A 19974-nucleotide genomic window follows, 5' to 3' on the forward strand; every position below is an offset into this window, starting at 1 on the left:
TTACCAGCACTCCAGTGGAGCGTATACCAACGCATATTTATTAGCAAGCATGCTTGGGTCCTCCTACATGCATACACAGTTGTATATGTATGTGGGTGTGCGCTTATATGTAAATACATTTCAGTGTGTCCTCTTTCTTGCCGGCGTATTTGCCTTATTTATTTGCAGGTTGTTTGAGTTACGCGTGGAAAGCGGCACTTCAGTGCCTTTGTTTGCGATTAACATGTGCGTTCGTGCCTGCGACGCGGCAAAATTTTGTAGCTGATTCGCTGGTTGGTTTATTTAAGGATTGTTGTTGTTTTTTTTTTGCTGGTTTGGTATTTTGTGTGTTTATTTGCTTGTTCGGCAATATTTTGTGTGTACTGCAGATTTAAGTCGTTAATGCAATTAGTTAATTTGTTATCGTGTGTTTGTTGTATGTTCATGTGATGATATTCACGTATTTTACTTTCGACTAGAATGGCCTTGTTTGGCTAAGACACGTGCGAATCGTGGAAAATTATGAGATTTCTTAAATGGTAATGCATAAAAAGAATTATTTATTTTTTTTTTCTTTAAGTGTAGGTAACGTGCAGGATTTGCAGAGCAGTAGCAAAGCTTTTCCATACTCTTTTAAATTACCCTGTTATTGGTATCTATTTACGTCTGTATTTCTAATATTTAATTGACTCTTATGAGGTTTGTTGTATGATCTTGAAGTTCTTGATCCAAATCAGAATAGGTTTAGGTTAACAGGAGAAATTTCTATTTAAGAATGCTTAGAAATGACATTAAGTTCAAGCATTAGAGTCTGAAATGTTAACACTAAGATGCATTCTACGAATCATCGTTGCTTTGGGGGTTTTTGTAATGATCATAATGCTGTGAATGGGGAGTAGATACTTTTTACGCTTAAATAAAAATTGCGGCATTTGAAATAAGAGACATACAGTAGAATGAAGTAGAATAAACACTTTTAGTCCAATGTAGCCAATAGCGCACGGTAATCTTTTTTACTGATTCTTTTATCATGATGAACCCCTATGAACTTCAAACTATCGATAGGACTTGGTTGTATAAGGATGTAGCCATGTTTCAAACTTTTTCTGAAAGCGATATATGAATTTCATATTTCATAATATTTAATTAGTGCTTGATTGTTCTTTGAACGCTTGCGTTTTTATTGATGTGAACACTCAGAGCTTTGTCCGGCTTTGAAAGTTGACTGGGGCACTACTTTACTATTAAAAGTAAAATATATATTACTTGTAGTTCCCTGTTTTTATTATTGAAAATTCAACTGATTGTATTACTATAGCACAAAATCATTTAAATGTTTGATCGTTATAAACGTTGGGTGTTTCAATTTAAATCCTCAAAAGTGCTTGTTTACTGCTTATTTTTTTATAACAGCGCACTATCTTAAAAAATACAATTTTGATGCGTTCTATCACTGGAATAAGCATACTCTTATTTACGGGGATAAATACTGTTAGAAGGTCGAAAAAGCGAATTTTGCAGATTTTTTTCTGAGAAAACTTTTAAATTTTTTGATCCAAAAATTCCTACACATGTTATGATATATTTTAACTGTATTTTAAGACTTAGTAACTGTTAGTAAAAATATTTATTTGGAAAGGAACTACAACTGATCTTTGGATGTTGCTCTCAAAAACGACGATATAGCGGTGCTCACTATATATCTGAACAGCAACCTCCGAAATAAAAAAAACCATACAGATTTCGTTAAAGTAATGTTAAATCCGCTTTACTCTAACTAAAAGAATAAGTAAAATAATATTTTTTGACAAAATGGCGGTTTCTCCAAAAAACTCGATTTTTGGCCATAATTTCGGCCTTAAATTGTTTATAAAAAATATTTATCGGTAAGATGTAAAAATTTGAGACTAATTGTTTTAGCCGTTATCGAATAATGTTGGTCACCGACTTTGAAAAAACCGCATTTAAAGTTTGGCAATTTTTGCACCTCCAAGCACTCTAAACGCAAAGAAAAATCTCCACGTTTTCGTGTTACATCGTTATAGCGACCAAGACACAAATGCGATAAGCTGGGAGACGGGTGTATATACATAGGTACCGGCTAGAGTCCAGCTATATGACATACGATGAGAAGCAAGTACCATCGTAACTACAGCATAGACGTCAATGATAAAATGTTTTATAACATGTTTTATATCATGCCAACGTTTATCACAGTAAACTGAAAATAAGTGTTAGATATCACACTTGTGTTGAAAGAACTCATTGGAGAGTTCTTGAGGGACAGTCCTATTCGTATCACCGATAAACCTGCATGAGCTGAAAAAACATATTCCTAGGATTCCGCCATTAATCCGCCATTCCGTCACCTAAACATTCTCGTTAGCATGTCCAAAAACAAGTAGTAGGAGAAGAGTTAAGCCCCCATAGTGATCTCCCGAACTTAAAAAAATACAGAAGGATTGCAGGAAGCAGTTTAATTTAGCTAAATTGTTCCAATGCGATGGAAACTGGGACAAATATTAAAACCTCCTAAAGTCATACAAAAAAGTGAAACAGATGAACTTACCAGAGCAAGCACCGACCACCAATAAACATATTACAAAATAGCTAAGTCTCGGTGAAGTCAATCCCTGACTTGTGCAAAAAGTAGGCAAACATGGTATGAATAGAACAGAGGCCGGATATGCCGATTATTAAATTCAAAAGGAATGTCTAATTGTCAGACAAGTCAGCAGACTAGGTGCACCGTAAAATGACTTTTGCAGAAGCCGTCAGAACTTAGAAGAAGAGGAGACAGTAAAACATCTTCTATGCGAATGCCGGGCTCTGTACAGAAAAGGAATCACAACGGTCGGTCGAGGGTTTCTGGATGACATTTCAGAGGTTGCAAAAATAAATGTTCTAGCTCTGATGAGTTTCATCAGAAGCACGGAGTAGTTCAGAAAGGACACAATCATCTCCTAAAGACCTAGGTGCGTCGTCAGACAGCTATTACATATACTGGTTAGGTAGGTACTTTGAAGAAAGCGGCTCAGCTACCGCATAATCTGGTGTTTCAAATTCACTGCCTAACTTTCTTGTTTCTTGTGTTAGACTTTGGTATATTAGGATCAGAAAGCAGCGGCTAATTATAGCGATTAGAGAATTAAATATTCCATCACGGCTGAACTATAATTATTGTTTTGAAGTTATTACTCTAGTTTTCTTCGTTTTCTGTACCATCTTAAAACATGGCCACAATCTATTCATTTGGAATTTTCGCTTTGCAAAATATGTCCTTAATTTTGGATTGAGCAACTTAGTTTTTAGAAATCATGTTCGAAGCAAACAAATTGTGTTGGCTCTAACTCTTATCGCTTATAAACGAACATTTGTCTAGTTCAATCAAATTATCAGTTGTATTCTCTTTTCCGATTACACTAGGGTATCTAAGTTTTGAAAACAAAAAACAATAAATAAATAACACTAAGACGAAACCCACCGGAAATGAAAGATGAAATACTACGAAAAAATAATTCACGGTGCTCTGAATTCAGTAAAAGGAAAGGGAGAGGGAGAGGGAGAGGAAGCTTGGTTTTTTAAGGCTTAAAGATGGGTTATCTCGATTTCTGGCAAAACTACGAGCTCCATTGCAAAAAGTTATCTGGCAATATTGTACTTGTAGGTAAAGAAAAGATCATAACTTTATATACATATTTTTTTTTTTTAATCTCATAATTTATGTTAAATATTCGAAAAACCAAGATTTTGGGTTTATCTTATTTTTATTTTTAGAAAAAATATTTCTTTCACGAAGTTTATTGAAAACTTACCTTCTAATGTTCCAGCACACTGTAATTTTTAGTGAATTAAATAAATTTACTTTTTTCTCATATTTACTTAGTATCGAAAAAATAATAATTTTTAGTCAAAGCATATCACGTCAAAATTTCGAATTTTTTTCAAAATGCGAACGGCTCTACCTGTGTGATTGCTAAAATCTCTTTTTTTCTGATGGTATTGAAAATATATAGACTGCTATGAGAAGACAAAAAGAGCCAATATTTTTCAAAATTTGCTGGAAAATAAAAATAATAAATATCATTTTTTGTATTGTCTGAAAGCTTATTAACTCCCTCAAAGGAAAATGGTATGTTAATAAAGGTTTTGAGCGGTCGATTATTATAAGAAATACTATTTAAATATTATGCCTAAAAATTATTAATGAATTTTTATTTTATATTTATCAAATATTTTATGTTTTATTATTTTTAACTCAAAAGAAAAAAAATTATAACCATTTGAGTGCTTTCAATTTTAATTTTATCAATTTAATTTTAGGAAAGAGTTTCTGCACAGAAAAATTGAAAGTTGCCCTAAACTAAAACGGAAGGCACCAGTAAAAACAAATGATTGTCAACCGAAACTTCCAGAGATTACATCGATGTTTTTGGAGTCTTCAAATTCACAATTATGTATATTTCTGCAAGACAAACGGCTATCTGCAGTAAGGAAGGTGATGGCAAATTGAACAATTTATTTAAGACAAAAATTGGTGTGTTTAGTATATGACCAGCAGATACATACAATTATTTCACTTATCCAATGACAATTTCATATATCAAAGTATTCAATAGTGTTATTTTGCTAATGAAAGGCCCATTACTCTGAACTTGCAAGATTTTTACTTGAAGCGCTTAATATCTGTATTGATAATAATGTTATTTGCCACTAATAACTAATTGAAATCAATGTCCTTGAGCTTTGGTTGTCTGATCACCACACTTCCTTCTTCAACTTGTTGTTCGTAATATTTCGCACTGATTTATACCCCATATTAATTAGTTATACGCATATTAATTTTATTGCAATTATTAATCATACTTCTTTTAAACGAATAATAACAGCTTACTCACCGATTAAGAACAATATCGCAGAGATAATAAACCATAGCTGATATTGGTGATGTGCCTGTTGTGTGTAACAACTGAGGTGTTGCTGATGATGTTCTTGGTATTGACTATACTGTTGATGTGCGCATTTTGGCTTTTGTAACTGTTGTTGTCTGCACTGATACGGTCGACTCTGATAATGTTCATGAGGATGATGCTGTTGTTGATGTTGTTGCTGATGATGTATATGCCGTTGCTGCTGATGATGTTGTTCACAACTCATTTTTCTGCTCGCTTTTGCTGCCTTACAGACCCACACGTACACTGACACACCTTTCCCACTAGCACATGTGCGTATAATTAATACATAACACTACTTTTGACGCACTTACGCACATGTTCATGAAACATGCACTTGTATATGCATGTATTTGTGTGGGTGATTGTATGCATGTGCTTGTGTTGTGGCACAATAACAAATTTGTGAATAAATTAGTCCTGCTACATTTGCTTGTTGAGGAGCAACAATTAATTTCACTCGATGATGTCCTTTGGTAAGTACACACTTAACTGTATAATAAACATAATTGTATGTAGGTTCGTCCGCTTATGTGTACTTAAGTGCTTGTATTAAGTTGTTGTGCACATTTGTTATTAATAATCACTTTGTAATAAAAAAGTATTTAATTATCGCATATAATAAGTTGTGGTATTCGAGAAGCACAGCGGCGAGGGAAAGGCTGGCGGCGTGAAAAGCAAAAGGCCAGGCGACAAAATGCTTAAGCATGAACCCAAGCACAAATATGCGCGCGCTGAAGAGGAAGAGCATGAACATTCGTATAATAGAAAACATATAATTAATTAATCACTGCTTATTTGTATGCGTGGAATTGTTTGTATTTGTATGGCAATAAGTTTTTAGCATCCAGCTTTTATGACTAATGCCAAGAGGTTAAATGAATATACATATATATTTTGTTTACACATATAAACAGTTATACGATATAATAACCTATCCGTTTGTGCTAACACTTAATGGCGAAACGTCTTGTTACAGTGAATAGCTCAGTTTCTTAGCGAGCGTTAGCTGCAGTTATAAAGATGTAACGTATGCATGGTACACTGTGTACTATATGTATGTATGATGAAATGTATACGAGGGCAGTTTGATAATAACTTGGCCTCACCATTCGATATCATGACTAACGGAAAAGGTATTCAATATCATATCAATATCAATCTGAGACTTATTTCTTTTAACTTTTCAGAGTGTTTTATCACAACACGAAGGATTTGTTTCATGAGAGTCAACAAAACGTGGATCCAATGATATACACTAAAGGCAAGGGAGCAGTTGAAATGTTCGCAAGTACCTTCTCCGACGAAAGTGATGACCTAACCTAAGAAGTTATATCCAAAATTTTATGTTATTCACAATGCGTGATGCACATCAATCTGAGAAAAGGCTTACCAAGTCCGGATTATTAGGCTAATTTGATGGCGAACGAAAACGACACGAATTGACGATGGATAAAGTATTTTCCCATCATAATAATGTGCCAGTTGAACTCTGCCGTAACCACAGCCGAATTGACAAAATTCCACTACGATCTGCTATCCTATCGACAATCTCCTGAATTTGCTCTGTAAAGCTCCTTTTTATTTTCTAGCTTAAAAATCACTCGCCGGCTAGAAATTTCAGTCGAAAACCTCTAGAAAATGTATTTTTCAGACAAGTTAAAGAGTTTTGGAATCATTTATCAGCTTGAAAGTTGACCATATTATTTATAATTATTGAACAACCCCCGTATATATGTATATTGTAGTTCTTGCAGGTTGCATCCATAAATTCTGCAGCATTTTACGACGAGCTGAGATTAATTATGCCACACGCCTTACAAAGCGTTCTGCCAGCCAGCTGCTAACTCTCGCCATAAAATCAATATGTACGAATGGCAACAACAACAAAATTAGCATTAGCTACGTAAATTATGGTGCATAAATGCATGAATGTGAATCGCAATTTAGCGGCATCAGCAATGTTCGCCATATAAATTCGCTAGCGCCAGCTTGCACTGCTTGCATTGCACAGCGACACTGCAGGCAGACAATCGTGCATTTTGCTCGCTCGCTTTCATTTCACAACCTTTTTCATCTTTGCGGTCACATGCTTTGCAGCTTGTTCCTTGCTTGTAGCCTTTGAATGCAACAACCATACTTTCTACAAATCTGCTCTCGCATACCGCTGTTTCTACATGGACGCTCAACGTCACATTCTCTTTCGCTGCATTTCGTCGGTTCAACCCTCGCAATTAATCGTCATTAGAAAATCGGTTGGCGGATGGCGAACGGCGCTGAATTGTTGGCAACTCCTCCTAGTAATAGCTCGGTCCTCCTAGCTTCTCCACGCATCATGCTATCCTTTCAACACCCGCACACACACCCACTTACCCACGCTCTCGTGAATATAGCCACCTAACACAGTTGTTGGCGGTCAACCGCTCAGTTAAATTGTGATTGCCACGAAACGCTGGCGAACACACATAAATTTTTATTCCATTGCTGCACGGCCAACGAACCGTACAGCCTTTGAAGCTAGTGACCTGACCAATTTAGGCAGTCAAGTGGTCATTTACTCGTGCCAGTCGGCACGCGCTGTCCGACTCGTCAAAAATCATAAATTTCACTTAATTGAACATAAATTGTTAATACACATTTAGTATCGATGCCTGTATTTGTGTATGTGTGCGTGTACATATACATGTATAGTTATATATATGTATATGTTCATTCCATTAATGTCGTAAATGTTCAGACTATCGCCGTTATTGCTACTCAATACGAGTAGATACTGACTGCTTGTGTTTATGAGTGGTTGAATTTGTTATTGCCATTTTAGCTCAACAGTATTGTCCTTTTTGTCATGGCTTTATGACGTTTGGAAAATTGTTGTTGCATAATACAATTTTAGATTCGTACATATATGTTATTTAAGTATAAATAAACCCTCAAACCTCAAAAAAAAAAATTATTAATCTGGATTTATCATAAAAATGCTACTCGTACTACTTGAATTTCTATGAATTATGCTATAGTCTCGGTATCGATGGTTTCTCCTCTGGAAACTAAGGGGCTCCGTAAATGACCAGATCAGAGGGATTCAGTTAGTATTTATATTGATCACCACATTTTCATTTTTGAAAGAACTCTTATCAAGATGAAAAAAGGATGCAGATTATTAAAAGCTTATAAGGCTTAGCATTTTATTGAAATTCTGGTATAGAGTGTGCCATATAAAATTCTAATTTAAAGATAAGGCGTAAAAGATTGAGTGTAGCATTTGCTGTAAGGCACGTAGCGCCGTCCTGCTGGAACCAAATGTTGTCCAAGTCTTCGTCTTCAGTTTGCTTGAAGAAAAATTCGGTAAACATTGCGCGATATCGCTCACCATGGCGAACGGCGGTTCCTTCTTCATTTTCGAAGAAAAATGGGCCGATGATTCCACCAGACCAAAATACGCACCATACAGTGATTGGTGCATTGGCTTCTCAACGATTACCTGCGGGTCTTCTGTGCCCCAAATGCGACAATTCTGCTTGTTAACGTAACCATCGAGGTGGAAATGTGCCTCGTCTGAAAAGATGATTTTTCGGTCAAATTGACCATCCTCGGTCAAACGATCTTCTGCCCAATCTGCGAACTGTAGACGGCTTTTTCCTAGTAAATAGCGACCCATTTCGTAAATTTTAGACTTTTTACCGAATATTTGCCACTTTTCGAATGGTATTTGACGTTTCCAATGTTGAAATATAGATAATTCAAATTTAAAACGTTAGATGGCCCACCCGTTACGTTTCCGTTATTTGTCAAAATAATTTTTGCTATTCGGAAAACAAGAAATTCACAGCTTTGAAAAAAATCAAATCAAAAATTTCCGCTCTGTCAAACAAACCTAAGGACCTTATAAAGAGTTAAATGATGTTAAAATGAAGCTTCAAATGTACTGAGCAATACATATGTACATATATAATATTAAAAACTGTGTTTCTTTCCGACAAATCTCGAAAAATATAAAATCTCCTAGACTTATCAATAAACTAAAAAACAAAACAATATAACAGTGCCACGAAAGAGTGTAGGCTATCTGCAGAAGTTGCTTCCAATGCTTGTACGAATTTCCATGCGCTTAATTAGTGCAAGAGATTGGGTTCAAATTCTTGGACCGGCCTCTCAGTCCCCAGATTTGATCCCAATTGAGCAGTGTGAATTATGAGTGGCGCCCTCCTACTATGCCAAAATATTAACTGAAATATTTTAGAGACCCAAAAAAAATAATTTGCCAAGTAAAACGTCGCGTGTTGGTCACACAAAGTTTTAACATGTAAGTAGTTAACGATCTTTTGAGTCAGAAGAAATAGTCTCCGTACATTTGATGCACAACTTTAGTTTATATTTAATATTGCTTTTGTATAAATCATCTTTTATTATTAGTTTACCATAATTATATCAATACGAGTATTTATATATACTTCTGCAGCAAACCATAATCTCTTCGATTTGTAACCTTTTGAATGGTAAAGACGTTTTGTGAGGCGCTCCTTCAGAAATCTTAGATCCATTCTACGATTTTTGGAATTATATGAACATTGCATTCAAAATGGAAGGCGTCAATTTCATACCACAATCTGCAATCAGCTATTCGTCCTATTCCTCATGGAACCGAAACATCAGTGTTCAAGACCCCTGCTACCTTGGTAGATATTCTAAGTTCTGACGAAGGTGGTGTTGTATTTGAACCCGAGGGGAAGTCAAGTTTCGGATTTAAAGATGACAATAGTCCTAAATTGTTTTCTCTAGGCTACCTATGCGATATAGTGAGAGACTTCGATCTTCGCAAAAATGCTGCTGAGTTCCTTAAATCTCTAAAGTAGAAATTTACATTTGATGGCTGTGCTTTTCTCCTGATTTAGAAGTGATTTCTCTTGAAAAAGGGCATGAAAAGAAGTTTCCTACTTTGCCCAAGAGAACTCGAAAAGAGGATATATGTAAGAAGAGTCGCAGTTTTTCATACCAATATTTGAAGGTTTGATGTAGGCATTTAAGATCTTAAATGACCAAGACTTCCCAAAAGGAGACAGCTCTGCTTCACATAGGCGGTTTCTATGCTTCCGTTCCTGTCTGTTGTTCGTTACACCTCAAGTAAACCAACAAGAACTTGAGATTGGTTCATTGCTAATAAAAATATAATAGCCATGGTTGGTAAGCAAGCGTGATTTAAGAATATTAAACTTATAGTTCGAATAGAACCCTGTTAATTGTCAATTACCGAATTTCCTTGCTTTTCTACGGGATAGTAGAGACCGAGGAAATAATTCGATCAAAAAGTGCCATCCTCCAAAGGAGCTTAATGTAAAGTATCAAAGTTTACATGTCTCTCGGAGGGAGTTGCTCGAGGTATTTGTCGGTTTATAGCTGATACGCAGTTCATCACAACCATGATTAATTCTAAAAGATAACAGCAAAAAGCAAATTTTTAGAGAACGCAAAAAAGGAATTACATATAAACATAAAAACAGCGCTAACGTTTCTTTTACAGACTTGATAGTAATAAGGGTGATGATTTTAATATTGCTGATCGCTACTTGTATTATCGTTCTGAAATATTGGACAAATCTGAGTTGATTCGTTTGGCTGTTCGACAAAATTTGCATAGTTTTTAGTTCAATCACATATTTCACACACTGAGCGATATTTTCGGTAAAAAGTTATCAAAGTCAACTATACCTGTAGGCACTTGGGTTCACATATTTGGAAGGTAGATGCTCGATCAGTTTTCGTTCAATTTTTGATCAAACTACATATTCGTGCAAGTTGGATATTATTATATTGATTGCTTCTTGATTTGTTGACTGGAAATTGAATGAATTAAATTAAATTTAAAATTTTGCTATATAGGAAGTAAGCGCCCATTTTTTCTAATTTTTACTTTATAACATAAGAATGTCAGAAGATAGTTATGCACCGATTTTGGTAAAAACCGGTCGAGCGGGTCACGAGATACGTGACTTCATCTAGAAAATGGCGGTGCAATTTACCCAAATTTGGCAACGGTTTCTATGAAGACCTTCCATACAATGTTAGGAGTTTAATAGTTTTTACAATATTGTTACATGTGGAATGATGATAACAATCCGATTTCGTCAATATTCACAGTGTCGGTATCGGTGTTTAAGGAATTTTTCTTGAACGAATTTGGTTATTATAGCTTTAATTGTTTTGGAGACATAAACTTTGAAGCTATCAAGTTTTTTAGCCCGCAGGTGACCCTTGCTGTCCCTCTTCTAGTTTACAATTCAATATCTTAATTTAAACCGACCGACATACGCTCACTCAGATTTGAACTCGCCTCGTCATCATTATCATTAATAAGAAGAAAACAATTTGCAGAAAAATGTTGCAAGAGTATAGCAAATATACATTGTGACAAAAAAGTAACCGGTATTTTTAAATAAAATGCAAAACATTTAATTCTTCGTCAATATTTATTTTTTTGCCTTTAAAGTAATCTCCATCAGATGTAATACATTAATGCCAAAAATTTTTCCAGTCCTTGAAAAACTCTTCATTGGAGCTCTTTGGGATAGTCTCTAGGTCCTTCAATTAATTTGTCATATCGACGGGTTCCATTCCGATGATTCTTTACTTGTTTGCTTGTCAAACTTATAAGCCCATGTCTAATCGGCAATAATATAACGCTCTCAATGAATCTGAAATCGAAATTCGCACGATCAAGCATGTCAAAAGAGAATATTTTTGAAAAAAACTTGGGCTTTATCGGGATGAGTCGACCAAAATCATGCGAACGGACTCGCTTGTCATCTCTCTAACACTTGCCTGACGATTTTCAGGCACCTTATTTTTTTTTATCAGCTGCTGTAATCAAACTGGTTGACAAATCGCGCTTATAGTTGGCAAGTAATTAAGGACAATCTTAACAAAATATTTTTTTTTTAAATTTCATTTACCCAGAAAATTTAATTACCATTTCCGCGTACATTTTTGTCACAATGTATATAACATATCGAAAGAAAAATCTTGACTATCTACATTCGACGGGGTTTATTGAAAGATCCGGTTTGGAAATGAGGAAGCGTGGCAAAAATCAGAACAAGTAACAAGCGGTGTTATCGCTTTTTTACTAATTCCTTAAAGAAAATCTTACAAAATTCTAAGGTTGATTACAGATCCATCAATAAACCCTGATTTATAGCAAGTCCTGTTATATATTTTATTATTTTCCGAATATTTTAATCATTGTGACGTTTTAGAATAGAGACTCTTTCTTACTCACTTTTACAGTGTTGCGTAACTACTTTCATAAGCTGTGAACTACCGCAAATTTTAGGCAAGTAGCCAAGTATCTGCCTTGCATATGTTCAACAATCGACCCAATCAAGTGTAATCGTATCCATAATTTTTACTTCCTTGTCAAAAGATTACCGCTTTCACTTTTATGTCCGTTCAGGTGATTACTTTTACGATATTGTTCGCAGTCATGTCTACATGTCACAGCACTTAGAACTTGTCTAGTATTATCACATATTTACGAACATCAGCTAATGCCGCCTCGGTTGGTGCTGAAGTATCAGTTTGAGGTCACACGTTATAAACATAAACAATGATCGATAAAATTAAATATCGCCTACCATTGCAAGCAATTAAATTGACATTAACACAGATAAGCGAAATTGATAGCAGTCGAATTTAATGATACCGACAAAGAGTGGAAAGTGAGAAGGATACCCTTATACAACTAGTATAGCACGAGATTTGTGTTGTTGAGTTGAGGCGCGTGAGCAAATATATGGCAAGACACTGTCCTAGTTTAGTCTTGGTCGTGCGAAATGTGACATGTAGGAATTTATTGTTTTTGTAGTCAAACAAATTTTGGGCAGTTAAAACCTATATTTATGCACTTCTACATTCTACTCGTACATCTTTTTAATACAAATCCTACAATTTTGTCAATACTCACTTCTAAAAACACCTTGGGTATGGTTGAGTAAATATGTATATATGCGCTTGTACTTCACTCTTTCGTCATACGTACATACTTCAGCCTTTTTCATGTTGCTTTTCAAAAAGGTCACACTCTCTCGTCAACACGATGACGTGTCCGTTCGTGCGTAAAATACACGAATGCATTTCAAGTACCCATTAAGTGTCCTTGAATGGAACTCCTCAACAGTCAGTGATATCCTGTTGGGCTGTGTTGGATAAATCAAGCAAATCAGCAAAAATAGCAAATACTTCTCACGTATGTTTGGGTATGATACATTTCTGTAAGACTTTGAAGTGCAATTAAATGAAAAACGAGTATTTAAAGTCGTTTACTGCTGCTATTTATATAGTCGAAGCTCATTATATGGCTTCTTCACTTGTCGGACACTTGAGTTCAGTTGTTTTTCGAATGTCTGACGTTTTAGTTCACTACAAAACAGAGGGTAACAACCACTACTTTTGTACCGCCTAACAAAATTATGATTAAGACCAATCGACTTGACAAGTGATTGCATGTTTTTCAATTACTAACTTAGTTCTTAGAATAGTTTTCTACTCTTGCAACCAGTTAGTACAGCGTATTATACATAAAAAGTGCTATAACCAAGCACTTAAATCTATACTAATATTATAAAGCTGAAGAGTTTGTTTGTTTGAACGCACTAGTCTCCGAAACTACTGGTTAGAATTGAATAATTATTTTTGTGTTGGATAGTCCATTTATCGAGGAAGGCTATAGGCTATCTAGCATCACGCTGTGACCAATAGGAGCAAAGAAACAGTGGTAAATGTGTAAAAAACGGGGGAAATTATTTATCTTTGAGGGCTTCCGTTCCTTGCGATACGAAAGCGGTTCAAGATACACAAAAGTTATGTATGAAAGAATTATTTCTCTTTTAATGATCTAAAAAAAAGTCCGTGAGTACCGTTTTTGTGATAGCTAATTTGGTCGAAATTATTTGTTAGAGTTGTATTAACATAATAATATTAATTTTTCTATATTTATTGTTATTTTCATGCAGTATAATACTATTAAAATTTTTGAGGTAATCCGTAATTTTTGTGGTTAGCAGTCATTTTATTATTTTAGCTCTTACTCGCTGATGTTAATTCTTACTCTGCTTTTCTTAGAAAATGCCACGGAAGCGGAAATCTGGTATATCCAAAATGGCATGGTAGTTTTATTGACTGCTGATTTCCGTCAAACCCTCCCAGTGATTCAGAGGGGGACACCAGCAGATTAAATTCAAGCGTGAATTAAATCATCACGCTTATGGTCGACAGTTGAAAAACTCAGCCTGAAAACGAATATGAGAGTGCATCTTCATAATGACGTGGATTCAGGACTTTACGCAGAAATGTTGTTGAAAATTGGTGACGGTTGTTTAGATGTTGACGTTGAAGACTACATATTACTGTCAAGAGAATTTTGTAATTTAGTAGAAAGTGATGTGGATTTCATTGCTAATGTTTTTCCGGAATTGCGACAAAATTTGTGTTGTGATCAGTGGTTGTGTGCAAGGGCAATATTAAACGAGGTTCAGGGAAAAATTAAGGAATATTTGTCAATGGATACAATTATAGATACGGAACTAAGTACTTCATATCCTGTGCAGTTTTTAAATTCACTTGAACTATCGGGTGTACTGTCACATAAACTTCAATTGAAACTAAATGTACCAGTAATGCTTATGCGAAATCTAGATGCTCCCTTGCTATGTAATGGAACAAAGCTTCGGATAACGAAATTGGGACAGAACATACTTGGTGCTACTATTTTAACAGGTGTCGGTAAGGGAAATAGTGTCATAATACCTCGGATGCCAATTGTTCCCACTGACTTTCCATTCAAATTTAAAAGGGTTCAGTTTTTCGTCAAGCTCAGCTTTGCTATTACTAACTATAAAGAAGGCACAAGGACAAGCATTACAGGTAGCAGGAGTGCATTTAGAAAACCCATGCTTCTCTCATGGTCAACTTTATGTAGCCTGTTCACGTGTATCTAATGCCCAGAATTTACACATATTTGCACCCGACGGGAAAGCTTATAACATGGTCTACAAAAATATACTAGATTAACACTCTGTATTTTATTTTTTTAAATTGTTAGAATTCATAATTATTTATTTTTGTTCCGGTGAAATATATTTTAACATTTTTTGTTGCATTTCAATACGCATATTTTAAGGTGTTGAATCTTCATTGGAATTTCTGTAGGATTTTTTAAAAATTGTTGATCTCAGCCAAGTAATAAAATTTAGTTATCATTTTGACTCATTTCTATTATTATACCCTTACCTTTTATCTCTCATACTTATTTAAGGGTTCCACTGCGGGCGAAGCCGCGAGTAAAGAGCTAGTAAGATATAAAGCTGCAATTTAGTATACAGGATCGCAGTAGCAAGAGGCACCTGTCGGCAAAATTTTTTTAAAAAGTGGGCGTGGTCCCGCCACATACATATATCCTAAACCAATGAAGTTACAACAACCAAATTTTTTGAGTACAAATCTTATAAGAACTTCCACCGGCAGTGTGAAAATAGATAAAATCGGAGGACAACCCCACCCACTCCTCATATAGAGGTACTGTTGAAAGCCCGATAAATCAATAAATGTATACGCCAGAGACATTAAATTTAATTTCTGCGATGATATGAAAGGGACGAGGGAGAGAGAGCCGGTGTGAACACCGCACACTTTTTGGTGAAATCACTTATCTCGGGACACGTCCGACCTATTTCGATTGAATTTAGTTTGTTGTATTCCTGTCACATTCCTATGTGATTGTGTGAAAATTGACGACATCGGACTACAACCACGCCTTTTCCCGTATAACACAATTTTAAATTCCATTTAATTCTTTCACTTCCCAGTACACAAATCAAGAAGCCATTAATATACCAGAATAAAACTCGGCATGGCTAGTGCCTTAAGAGTATGACCAAAATTGAGAAAATTCAACCAAAACTGTTCTAGCATCTAACTGCCAAATATGTACATAGATCTCAGTATCAATAGTTGACTTTTGACCGAAAATTGAAATTCAGAGAGAATCCTTTCCTGGTAATAGTAACTTTGTGTATCAAAAATGGGTTGAATCGGGTCAATACCTCCCTGAGCCCCATATAACTAATATATAGATTTTCGAACTTCCGGGTGATTTTTCTCCATATGATTTGAGATTATATGTAAGTTACCTTAATGAAACCTTGTTTTAGTATGTGGCCTGATAATAGTTAATAGATAAAGTCAATATTATCCCTATCTCTCATACACTACAGATGTAGAATGATTTTCGTTTTTCTAACAAAGCTCTTTTCAAATATGAGTTATAAGTATACAGTGCATGTTTATATAGAATTGCTTGGATTCCAATCCTCTAGTTGACATTTTACACCTTAAGGTATTTTCCTGGCTTTGATTTCTGAAAGTTGCAACAGTATAAATAAAATATTCGTTTGCATCCGAACTTAGTCCTTCCTTACTTCTTTGAGTGAGTATTTATGAAGACATATTTCGGAGATGGAGTTGAGATCAACTAAACAACTGCCAACAGTGATCATCAATTCGGTGCCTTTAATTTTATAATTAGATTTCAGATAGAATTTGAAGAGCAAATTTAGGTTAAAATACCAAAGAAAATAAAATATTTATTTGTATTTATATTGCATAAAATTTTTTTTGTATCTTTGTGTATGATAAATATAATAATTTCTTGGAATATTAAACGTAGATTTAGCTTTCTAGACTACTTATGTAAATATAAAACGGAAAAAAATACAAAATTTTACTTATGTTACCGTTGTATGTGGGTTTGCTTTGAAAGTAGTTAGTGATGTCATAAGTGAAAAAATAGTTCGACAGCTCGTTTTGTTTGTGAAATAATCATTTGCATACCTTTCTAATATTGTCTTTTGACTATATTTTAAAAACTTTTCGACCAAATTGTTTATTTTTGCATTATTTAGCACTATACACAATGTGTGTAAGTAGATCTTTAGCATGCACGAGCTTATAAACTAATAAAATCATTTTTATTTAGAGCACAATGTACATACCTAGATTGTCTTCAAATCGACACAAAAAAATGTTCGGAGTTTGAAATATATATTATTGTATGTAATCAAATTTATTATACACAATCGTCGTCAGAATAACTGGTATGCTCATTACAAACTGGTATTATTTTTTCTTGAAAATGTGCATTTTTTGGCCATTTCTTTCTTTTAGTACGGATGATGAGACATTGGGGGCTATTAGCAAGTCGATATGTGTCTATATTATTTTCTGAATAAAAAATAATGAACTCGTGAAAATAATTTTAATTTAAATTTAGGGTTCCTTGGGTTTACGGCTTATGTTTTTGTGATCTTCTTATATTCTCCAACACCTGGGGAATATTGCCTTAATTTTCAAGTTGGTCCGAGTTTTAGTTTCGGAGATACAGCCTAAAGAACTTGTGCGCTGGAGGCGAGCCGTTTTTAGACGCGCGTTTTCCGAATGTCTAATAAAAATCCAATTTTCTGTTTTTTTCCATCGTCCAAGTTCTTAGTTAAGAATTTAACTAAAACATGTATTTTATTAAATTTAGATGATCCCGTAAGGAGATATGCTGCAAACGTGGACGCATATTTTTACGAAGGGTCACCGAAAATGATTCGCAATGGCCAAATTTAAAATCTTTTTTTCCACAAATTTCAGAAATTCTTTGCTAATAGTAGTGTATGTTTTTAACACTAAATAATTCTAAAAAAATATTTCATTTCTTAAGTGAGAAAAAATTGTTGAAAAAATACTGCTTTTTTTGCACGAGGAAACCCATTAAACCCCTTAGTAGAATAACTTTGATTTATAAAAAAAAAATCTTATTCAGAGGAATTTGATCAATAATCGAACCTAAAGAAATCATAGGAAAATTTTGTGTTGATTTATTATAAGCGTTTTTAAATATAATATATTCAAAATCGGTTAACTGGGATCAACGCTTTTGGAAACACTAACTCAAAACTATAGAAAGAAAAATGATTTCTTTAGTACGCACAATTAAATATAGTTCAATAAATTCATAACAATTTGCCATAGTCACAAAAAAATTAGAATATTGCTTATAAAATCAACTTAAAGTATGCTCAAATGACCCTAAAAGTATGCAGCACTTAAAACTATTGATATTGCGCAAAAGGGGAGCACGTACTCTCAAGAGGGGTGTGCGCTTTTGCTGCTATTTAATGAGGTTATATATGGTGCGAGTTGCGTCCCAATTGGCCATTCTGCCAAATTAATGTGGCGTACATGTGCGGTTTGCTCACACTTACACCGACATGCACCTGTAATATGGATTTTCTAACAACTGTTGTTGCAGCAGTTATGTTGTGTTTGCTATGTCGCACACACACACACACACTGACATCATTAGTTTGTTGACACTGCTGGTGCTGTTGTTTTTGTTCCGTGTTGATAATTTTTTAAAGTTGTCGAATGACAACCTAATCTGTCACTACTATTAATTAAAGTCGTCCAACCACCAACCAAAACAATGTGGACAACAACCGCAAACTACACAAAAATACGCAACAGCTAAAGCAACACACACACTAACACTACACCACAATGACAAAGCTAGACAAATGCTGCCAACTTCCAGCGCTGGCTCGATCGTTCAACAACACGTGGCGGTACCGTTAGAAAAAATATATATAAATACGTCCAACAATTGCAAACACACCAACACTCTCTCTTCGATTGCGTTTCGGTTGGAATTTTTTCTCATTTAAATTTTTTCGGTCTTTCTTTTTATAATGTTTTGTTGTTTGTTTTTATTTTTGCACCTACTTCAATTCACATTTTTCGTAATTTGCTCGGCTCATTCTAGTATGACATTTTGCTTTTGGCACACACAAATTGCCAACTTTATCACTTTATGCAAATTTTGCACTTTTTAGTTGCCATTATCGCAATTTGTTGAGGTGTCTCGCACTGCCATTGCTCTCATTACACACCGCCTGCCTCTCGTGCTGCTTTATTTTCACACCAACACATTTATTTACATGAGAATATGTACGAATTTAGCGCTTTCAACTTTCGTTTTACGTGAATATTGCACTTGCAACTTTAGTTAGACGACACATTTACTATTCACTAGAATGGCCTGTGTGCCTTTATTTTCGCGACGAGCGTGACAAAGCAACATGCGAACCGTTAGAAGTATAGATTGTGACTAAAAAAACTTGGGAAATGCTTACAGCGCCACCAAATGTCGTTTGCCTGCACTAATACACCATTTGTTATGGACTTTGAAAGCAACCGAACTCATTTTTGTTGTTCTCCTTCGTCCTGTGTCCTTAAGTCCGGGAGAAGAGAATGGAAAGCTCAATTGGTCTGTGGGAAGCGCGAGCTTAACAGAGCGAATAGAGTACAATGTTAAGAATTTTTCGTGAGAGCTAGTATAAGAGAAAAGTGTCCTGGAAGTGACAGTTTCCCAATGAGAGGTAGTGAGTGGTGCATGAGAGTTTTATGGGAACTGAGAAGAGAGTAGCTATTGCTCAAAGGCTATAATACTCAGTTATAATTTTTGTTAAGTTTGAGTAATTATTATGGCGTAGGCGTTTTTTATTTAAATTGCAAGTAAATATTTTCTTGGTATGATCAATTTTTGATTTAAGAAAAAATTATAACAGTCACCATAGAATTAAAACATTTAGAAATTATTTAAAAAATTACTTTAAAGAAGTCCCAATTGCTTTTGGTTTGTGACTATTTTCGTTAATCTGTTATTCCACAGAAGCAAAAGCGCGAAAGGAATCCAAGTATATCCAAACCACAGAATGCACGTTCAGAAGTATTTAAGTCGGCCAAATTCGGCGTCATAACAATAAATTTAAATTTAAGATTTCATAACATTAACTATTCATCATTATTCTATAGGAATTTCCAATTAAAGGAAACTTAATTTTGTTGCCTGGAAATTTAATTTTGGGCATTACAGTCTGTTGTGTAATCCTCAGGAGCGAAATTTTACCCTCGCCATGGCTTCAAAAATATGGGAGTTGTAAAGCACTTT

At 34.8% G+C, this 19974-nt stretch overlaps 1 protein-coding gene across 5 annotated transcripts in view; it reads right to left on the reverse strand.

Annotated features, from left to right (window-relative positions):
* Positions 1-19140, reverse strand: part of LOC105228719 (uncharacterized) — a 76730-nt gene extending 57590 nt beyond the window's left edge. Inside the window, exons 1-2 of one of the 5 annotated variants that reach the window (XM_049446458.1) lie at positions 18962-19140; positions 4878-5423 (exon numbers count right to left, since the gene is read on the reverse strand). In XM_049446458.1, coding sequence (XP_049302415.1) covers positions 4878-5136 — 259 coding nt within the window. In that variant the 5' untranslated portion in view covers positions 5137-5423; positions 18962-19140. Of the gene's footprint in view, positions 1-4877; positions 5666-18746 lie in introns of all 5 variants that reach the window. The other 4 variants (XM_049446454.1, XM_049446457.1, XM_049446456.1 and 1 more) reach the window with 4 other exon arrangements.
* Between the last annotated feature and the right edge of the window lie 834 nt (positions 19141-19974).

Source organism: Bactrocera dorsalis, chromosome 1, assembly GCF_023373825.1.
Source record: "Bactrocera dorsalis isolate Fly_Bdor chromosome 1, ASM2337382v1, whole genome shotgun sequence".
NCBI lineage: Eukaryota > Metazoa > Arthropoda > Insecta > Diptera > Tephritidae > Bactrocera > Bactrocera dorsalis.